The sequence below is a fragment of the Salvia miltiorrhiza genome, chromosome 6 (assembly GCF_028751815.1).
Source record: "Salvia miltiorrhiza cultivar Shanhuang (shh) chromosome 6, IMPLAD_Smil_shh, whole genome shotgun sequence".
NCBI classification, from domain to species: domain Eukaryota; kingdom Viridiplantae; phylum Streptophyta; class Magnoliopsida; order Lamiales; family Lamiaceae; genus Salvia; species Salvia miltiorrhiza.
In genome coordinates, this window is record NC_080392.1 from 5,061,083 (window position 1) to 5,070,542 (window position 9,460).

Sequence of the window (9,460 nt, forward strand, 5' to 3'; positions counted from 1 at the left end):
ACACCAATAATCAAACCTTTCATATGCAACCTCTGTCATTTCTTTGCCCCGATAATGATAATCAAAAGCTTCATATTTAAGCAAGAACATATCCAGAATTATCAATTTAAGTACATGACGGAGGAACAAAAAATGATAGTTGTCTCTCGAACAATTGACGAGCATTTGATAGAAAAAATCTACAATTTGTGCATAAACAAATTGATGTATTGAATGGAAATACATATTTTGAAAACGAAAACCACAAAATTGGTTGTCGTAATTCAAAAGGCTTTTAGGTGTATAAATTAAATGAAGAAAAAATTGATGCTGAAATTCCCTTTGAAAATTTCCAACTCATGGAAGAATCTTTCATATGAGTTTTCACGTAAACCAATTTCTTGATTTACTTTATTGGAGAATTAATACTTTGAAATTCACAAAACAACGACAGAACTTCTTTGAATTGATATTTTGATTATTGGAGAATTAATCACCGCAAATAGTTGATCAATTCTACAAGGAATTGTGGTGACCGTAGAAAGAGGGATTGAGAGGTGTGGTCAGTGCAGCTGCCAAAGCTGGTGGCGATGTAGTGACTGGAATTGTAGGAGGGGGCTACACACTATAAACTTGAAGTTCATAAAAATGGTTCATGAATTTGACTCCACAAGGGTATAATAGTACATTCAATAATATTTATATTATTATTTTGATATAGGAGGTTATACAGAGAGAATTGGGGGATATTCATATGAATAAAATCACCCCTTATTTTATTCAAATTTTTTCTTTGAAAGTCTGGAGGTAGGCCCCGCATAAAACTGAACTAGGGGCCAGGCCCATTAGCAACTACGACGCCTACTTAACGGCGGTTTAATTACTCTAATTAGAACTAAAAGCTCTCTTAATGCCGCTTCCGCCGCTAACTACTCCTTTATAAACCACCAAATTAATATTCATTCATCCCACGCTAGAGATGGCAATGGATCCGGGACCCGGTCCAGATCCGCGGATCCAGACCCTTTTTTCCGGATCTGGACCTTGCAAAATTTGGACCCGGCGGATCTGGACCGGATCTGGAGCACTCTATAAAAAACCGGATCCGGATCTGGAGTAGAAGATGTAAAACCCAGATCCGGTCCAGATCCGGTCCAGATCCGGATCTGGACCCGGTAATATTAAAGATATAATATTTTTATTTTTTTTAATTTTATCCTAGGCTAGAAAGTAATACTAGACTTCTAACTTTTACAATTCAATTTCAAAACCCTACTTCATCCCACCTCAAGCGCCGCTCGCCTCTCCTCCACCCGCGCCGCTCGCCTATCCTCCGGCCGGCGGCCGTCCACCTCCGAATCAGCCCCTCCGGCCTTCCCCACCCGAGAGCAGCAGCGTGAGCACTGAGCAGCAGCGTGAGCAGAGCAGCGTGAGCAGCAGCGTGAGACGACGCCAATCCATCTACGGCCGCTCCTCTCCGGCCGCTGTGCAGGTTCTCGGTAATTAATTGAGGGTGTCGGTTTTTGCTCCAAATACAAAATTGAGGGTGTCGGTTTTTTTATTACAAAAAATATTATTCTATACCATCGAAATCCCCCTTTTCACTCTTCAGGAAAATTTGTGATTGTCAAGATTATAATTCGTTTTGTTTGTTTCTACATTATAAGTTGGCATAATTATTGGTTTCAACTTCGTCTTTGTCAATGTTAGTGGCAGAAATGTTTTACATTCAGCTGGATTGAATCTCCGTGCAGGGTATTTCGGTTGGTTTCAGTCAGGCATTGACTAGATGTTCAGTTGCATCACTTTCGAAATGTGGAAATCAAGATTTTGCTAGAGTTCTTTCTGCTTCGCTCAGACATTTGCACGGTAAAATGGTGGTTATTTGGTGATTAATTTCTCATATTTGAAGAACTATTGATGGTTTATCCTTTGGTTATGGATGGTCATTTTCCGCTGAAGATTTATTTTCATTTGGTCTGGTAGCTCTGTCTTCGTATTGTATTACATTACAGTTGGTACAAGTTTGTATCAGTCAAGAGAAGCCAGCAACCTGTGCACTATGCTATAAATATACCCTTTTTTCTTTTATCATATTCATTAACATCTTTGAGGATTACAGAAAGTAGCTGCAATATGGAAGACATCTTTGAGGATTACAGAAATTGATCGTTTCAATATTAGGATTATTATGTTCTCATTTTGGATTGTTTGGTTTTAAATGAATTATGATGTTCTTATTTATTTTGGATTGTTTAGTTTTAAATGGATTATGGTGTATTTTGTATTCTTGAATGATTGTTGAAACTTTAGACAATTGTTATGATTTTTATTTTAATGTTTAATTAGCGTAGAATTTATTTTTTTAGAAAAATGATATGGATCTGGGTCTGGACCCGAGACCCTGTGGATCTTATGGATCTGGGTCTGGATCCCATTTTTTTGGATCCAATGGATCTGGACCGGATCTGGATCTAAGTAAAAAAACATGGATCTGGATCTGGACCAAGCAGGATCCGGTCCAGATCCGGCCCATTGCCATCCCTATCCCACGCCATTAAAATCTCCCCCTCTCTCTCTCCACCATTCTCTCTCTCATACAAAACACGCCAGCTAGTTTTCAGATCAGAAATCTCGATTGATCGATCGATCGATCGGGCGTTCGATATGTCGGCGGGTGCGGCCGGCGACGGTTTTCACCGAGGCATATTCGAGGGCTGCATCTCAGGCAGAGACATGAGCATCCAGCGGCGACCGTACCATAAGAATTGCAAGTGCGCCCTGCACAAAGAGCGCGGCCACTGCAGCCACGCCTCTCGATACAACAACGTCTCTTATCCGATTAAGAGGACCTGGAGCGAGGGCTGTTTGTTGTTGATGAATGTCTCCTCTCCGACCACCGGCGCCACCTCCCCGTGCCAGTCGTCGCCCACCTTCGCCGCGGCGGCGGCGCAGGGAGATATGACGAGGACGCATACGCATTTGGTCCTGTGCAAGGGGGAGGACGAAGAGGTCGATTAGGGTTTTATTTTTATTTCTTTTTTAACATTTATTGGGGCCATGTTTTAGGAAAATTGATCCAATTGTCGAAATAGAATTATATATTTAACCTTTTATCTAGGGGAGTATTCTTTGATTATTGGTGAAAGAAATTGTTTGCTTCGGGGGTTTGGGTTTTTTTATCCATGCGCTTGGGAAATTAGTGATTTAATTCAGATTTCAGAATACATTATAGGTTACAGTTCAGTGTGTATTTTTCGTATCTTTACTTCTCATATTACATGTTAATTCGCCCTAAAAAAACAGATTAGTTTCACGCAATTAAGTATTTGAATTTGTGTAATTTTAAAAATGATTCACGAAATTCTGGACTTTTCGACAGTTTGAAAAAGAACAAACCCTAATCTTTTCAGGTTAAGATTTGCATATAACGCCAGAAAGTTTTAAGCCTTTTCAAGTAATTAGGTGCTTAAAAATAAGTTTCGCCAAATACTCTCTTAATCGAGATGCTCAGTAACACTCCTTAATATATTTATATTTTCACAAAAAATAATTAAATTGTTTTCGGGTAATTAAACGTCGTTTATTCCCAGAAATTTGGGATTCTGCCCTTCGCTAAGATCTGACACGGTAATTTTGCTTATATAATAATAATAATAATAATAATAATAATAATAATAATAATAATAATAGTAAGTGTTTTGGCAAGAATGTAATTGATTCCATGTGCAAAAATTTCAAAATTTTCCAGCTAAGAACCTAAAGTAATACAGAAGAGCAAGTGGGATTATTGAACTGTAAAGGAGTGTGAGAGACGTGGCGATCATGAAATTAATCGAATCGCAAAGGGAAGGCCCACATTTATGATTCATTGTTCAAGGTTCTTGGCACCAATACATGCGGCATTTATTAATTAAAGAAATAAGCCCAACAAATATCTATCACCCAAAAGTGTCGGCATTAACTCGTCTTTCACTTCTACTTCTTTTCAAATTATAATGAATTTTATACTTCTCGTTTGATTTTCAGTAAAGAATTACGTAAGATAATTAACGTAAACAATGAAAGATTATTAATACTGAGTTGAAGTTTGTTATTATGGCTAAATACAGAATATCTTAATTTAAGTTAATCTTAAGGGAGATGTGGTATTATTAATTCTAAGAAATCTGGATTAATAATACTGGATCGTGGGATTAAATCGGATCATCTGCATTATTACTAAATAATACCAAACGCTAGACTGATCTATACTAAATTAGTTAATACAGTGTATTAGCCAATATCAAATACGTATATTTCCCAATTCCTATAAGCCCTTGAATTAAAAATACACAAAAGTTAAAAACTACCGCAATCAAGGGAGACACGTATTCTTATTACGATCGTGAAGGTCCATTTATCTATTTATCGAGTATCAGAATCCACAAATCTTAACTTTACGTAAATTAGTGATGATGATTGAGTTAAAACAATAGAAAAGGAATAGAAAACTTATTAGAAGAAGAAGAATGTGGAGAGATGGAGAACATGGGATGCACCTATTTTCTCATGTGGTAGTCACGCGGTGTGTTCTTTTGTATAGTTGATCAGATGCCGACTAAGTATTATTTTATTCTCATTTACCACTGATTATTTGTTCTTATGTCGGCAATCAGATTTGTCTTAATCTCAAGCAGCTTCGCATGATAAGTTTCAGTTTTGATCCACTTGGAATAAACTCGAAATTATGCATAATATATAAATGAATTTTACTTACTTCGTGTTCTATTAAAAATAAGAAAGGAGAGTAGCAGAAAAAATACAACAAAGAGAGAAACTGATTATGATTTCATTACTCAAATCAGATCACAGCCATAGCAATTTATACAAGTAGCTAGCTATCTAAAACAAACTAACAGAAGAAGATAATAGAAGCTTCCTAATCGGTTTTAATTAACTAGCAACATCCTAACTACTTGCTGGCTCAACAAGAATACAACTGTGAATAAATACTTTAATATGCTCTAAAAAAGTCTGCCCAATATCGCAAGAGACTACCCATGATCACAGAGAGGCTCGAGATGTAAAGAGCTACGTAGGGAACAGAACCGGGGCTCAGCCAAAGGTTTAGTAAAGAGATCAGCAACTTGGTCAGTTGCTAGTACATGCCCAACTTCAATGAACTGATCTTGGACCTTCTCCCTTACAAAATGAACGTCTACTTCAATGTGCTTGGTCCTAGCGTGGAAAACCGAATTTGAGGCGAGCGCCACGACAGTAGAATTATCACACCACAGCTTGTGAGGAGAAGCAACTGGAAGATGTAATTTTTGACATAAAAAGTGTAGCCACATTAGCTCAGCTGTAGCAGATGCGAGAGCCCGATACTCAGATTATGTGCTGTTGCGTGATACCACTGATTTCTTTTTAGAACTACAAGTATCAAGTTATCACCGTAATAAACACAATATCCGCCAGTGGAGCGCCTATCATCAACACAACTTGCATAATCCACATCTAGGGGTGTGCATCGGTCGGTTCGGCCGACCGACCGACCCAAAAACACCAAAGCGATCAAACCGACGGTTAAAAAAAACCTCCGACCCGACCGATTTCAAAAACATACACCGACCGAAAATTGAACCGTTGAGATGTCAATTTTCAACCGACCGAACCAAACCGACCGTTGCTGCTATTGATTTGAATCTCTGTCGCTCATCATCTCTTCTAACTCTGAATCTTGAGTGAAATTTTTACGGATTTAAAGTGAAATACCTCGGGATTGGAAAAAAGGCGTAGCGGCGCAGGGAGCAACGACCGGCATGGGCGGAGGGCAGAGTACAGGACGGCGCGGCGCGGGAGATAGCAGACTGAACTCAAAAAATTGAAGCTGACGGAGGTGGACTAGGGATGGGGCCGTGGGAGGGGAGGCGAGGTCTGGGGTCTGAAGAGAAGGAAAATAGGAGGCGGCCGGAGTTTGATGGGAAATTTGGGGAGGGGAAAAGAGACTGGATCTAGGGGTGAGAGGGTCGACGAGAACTGGGGGTGGGGGGCAAGTTGGATTCTTGGGAATTGAAATATTTGTTTAGTCGACCGACCAAATTCTGGAAAACCGAACTGACCGAAAAAACTAAAAGTTTTATCAATTTTCGACCGAACCGACCGACCTGTGTAAAAAAATCGACCAAAAACCGATCGATTCGATCCATTTTCGATCGGTTTTTTTGACCGGCTCGATTTTTGCACACCCCTATCCGCATCTGCAAAACTAATTAACTGAGTGAAAGTAGAAGATCAGAAATTAAGGGCCATAAAGGTGGTGCCTTTGAGATAATGAATGACCCTTTTGCAGGCTTGCCAATGGAGAGTAGTGGGATAATGGAAAAATTGACTGAGCTTATTAACAACATAGGCAATATATGGTCTAGTGTCAGTGAGATATTGAAGAGCACCAACCGTGTTGCGGTACAAAGATGGATAAGAGAAGAGTTCACCTCTTTCCTTAGATAATTTTGTGACGGAAGTCATAGGAGTAGAGCAGGGATGACATGAGCTCATGTTAGTTTTCTCAAGCAATTCCTTCAAGTATTTGGATTGACATAAAGCATAAGATGACTGAAACTTAGTAACTTCTATACCCAAGAAGTAATGTACCTCACCAAGAGAAGTAAGAGCAAACTGTTGGTTGAGCAATTCAATAATGTGCAAGACTTCACTGTGATTATCTCCAGTGATGAGAATATCATCAACATAGGTTAAGATAAGAAGCAAAGCATCACTATCTTTTCTAAAGAACAAAGAAAAATCTAATACAGACCGTTGAAAGCCAATAGAGTATAGATAGGATCTCAGTTTGTCATACCATGCTCTAGGCGTTTGCCACAAACCATATAAAGACTTCTGGAGCTTACACACGTAATCAGGATGCACTGGATCCTCAAATCCTTTAGGTTGGGTCATGTATATATTGTCTGCAAGGTCTCCATTTAGGAATCACGTTATTAATATCAAGTTATTGTATCAACCATCCTTTTGAAGCAAGCTAGAGCAAATATAAGTCAAATAGTAGATGATTTTATGACTGGACTGAAAACCTCAAGAAAGTCAACACCCGAAAGTTGTTCAAAGCCTCTAGCTACTAAACGAGCTTTCAACTTATCAAGCTCACCATTAGATAGAGTTTTGACTCTAAATACCCACTTGTTGCTTATTACCTTATACAAAGGAAATGATGGGATAAGAATCTAAGTGCCTTTGATGTTAAGAGCTTGAAGCTCTTTTTCCATTGCTGAGCACCAACCAGGATGAGCTAAAGCTTCATCATCTGACTTAGGGATGGAGGGTAGTTTAGATGCAGAGTCAACAACAATATGCTTAACAATATATACCTCATGTTGTATAGCAAAGCACCAAACCGGACCAGAGGTAGGACCAGAACTATCCTGCTTAACAATGAAACTCTTGGGCTTGAAAATGCCACATTTGGATTTGGTAACCATGGTGTGAGTATTAGTTTGAGGAGGTGGTGGAGGAGGGGGTGATGGAGATGGTGATACTGGAGGTGTGGGCAGGTGAGGAAGTTTAGGGGATGGTGGGGAGTGGGAAGGAGATAGGAAGGAGGACTGGGAGAACTTTGAGTCTATAAGGAAGAAGAAGATGATGGATGAGGGCTGGAGGAGCTTTAAGCAGAGAGAGTTTGCGAGGAGAAGGATGATAATGAATGTTGTTGTAAGAGGCTGATCTGGGAGAGGCAGAATGGGTATAGAGTGAGCAGGAGTAAGTGGGGGCTGTGATGGTTCAGGTATAGTGTTGGGAAACATAGAAGTATATGAAAACTCAAACTCATTGAAATGCACTGTATCGGTAATATATATTCTTTGAGAAGAACTAAGACACTTTATACCCTTTATGACTCTCACTATAACCCAGAAACAAACACATAGATGATCTATACTGCAACTTATGTTGATTATATGGCTTTAAGTAGGGAAAACATGCACAACCAAAGACTTTAAGCCACTTGTAATTGGGAACCCGGTGAAAAAAAAAACTTGAAAATGAGATTTGTTGGAAAGTGAAGGGGTAGGTAGTCTATTGATAAGGTAAGTGGCCGACTGAAAGGCATCCCACCAGTATTTAAAAGGTAGAGAAGCTTGAGCTAGCTAGGTTAAACCCATGTCTACTACATGGTGATATTTTCTCTCTACACCACCATTTTGAGCAAGTACATATGGACATGGATGTTGAAAGTGTATACCTAGAGAGGTGAGATATTGTGTTAATGGTCTGAACTCTCCCCCCAATCAGTCTGAAAAGATTTTATATTGACAGAAAATTGACATTTGATCATTTGAATGAAGATTTTGACAGCAGTGGTGGTTTGAGACTTTAATGTTAAAGGATAAATCCAAGTATACTTTGCAAAATCATCAACAAAGATTATATAATATTGATAACCAGCAGAGGAAGGTGTGGATGCAAGACCCCAAAGGTCTGAGTGTACTAGATCTAAAGCAGCTGTAGTTTTAATGGGTTGTGAGATATAAGGTTTTTGATGCATATTTCCTACTTTGCATGCTTCACAAAAACTGATATTCTTTGATTGAAAATGAAGTTTAAGATGAGTACAGACTGTAGCCATAACATTTGATCCAGGATGACCAAGAGACCTATGTAAGACATCTAAAATAATACATATTCCAACAAATTTGGAAGTAGCTAGTTACATGTGAGTCTGTACTACGAGATTTATTACCGGCAAAACTAGAAGGAAGACTAACAGAAGATGAATGAGAGCTAGATGATGATGAGGAAACATTACTGTTGTAAAGTGAAGATGGATCGATGTGGTAAAGGCCTTTAGACAGAACCCCCTTCAGCAGGACTAGATGAGTCTTGAAGTCCTTGACAAAACAAGAGTTGTGAGTAAACTCAATAGAAATATTATTGTCTTTGATATATTGAGAGATACTAAGGAGATTTTTGGTAATTTGAGGAACATACAAAATGTTATTGAGAAGTAAAGAGTGGTTGGCATATAAAGTATAGAGTTGGAGCCAGTGGAAGATATAGACATAGAGTTACCATTTCCAATGTCATGATTCAAGAGGTTAAAGGAGATGGAGCGGGAAATGATAGCGAGTTCGGTATTTTAACAGAACTCGAGTCGGCATTCATCGCAGACCGTACACGTGGCTGAAGGAGGCTTGAACGGATAAGTGGAGTCGCGCTTCCCTTTTGTAAAAGCGCTGTATCGTTTTTTTTAATTAGTTTAATTAATTTCCAGTTAGTTATTGTTGTAGCATGGAGTGCGTGAGTTGTTGGGACCACTCGGGTATAAGGCCCTCGGATAGGCATGAAACATGCATTCAGAAATGAAATCTCAATTCCTCCTCTCAAATTCTCACTCTCTCTGCAACTTCTCCTCTCCTTCTTCTTAATATCCTTGTTTACGATTTATTCATATCAGAAAATCACAAAAAATAGTTGGGTCCACTAC

At 39.0% G+C, this 9,460-nt stretch overlaps 1 protein-coding gene and 1 long non-coding RNA gene across 2 annotated transcripts; both read left to right on the top strand.

Moving 5' to 3' along the window:
* The first annotated feature begins 1,001 nt into the window (after positions 1-1,001).
* LOC130988134 (uncharacterized) lies at positions 1,002-2,311 on the top strand. Its single transcript, XR_009089989.1, has 2 exons — positions 1,002-1,478; positions 1,734-2,311. It is a non-coding gene; the product is annotated as an uncharacterized LOC130988134 (long non-coding RNA).
* Positions 2,312-2,646: 335 nt separating this feature from the next.
* On the top strand, positions 2,647-3,000 carry LOC130990075 (uncharacterized). The gene has a single exon (XM_057914275.1). The coding sequence runs from the start codon at positions 2,647-2,649 to the stop codon at positions 2,998-3,000; it is 354 nt and encodes a 117-aa protein (XP_057770258.1).
* The last annotated feature ends 6,460 nt before the right edge of the window (positions 3,001-9,460 follow it).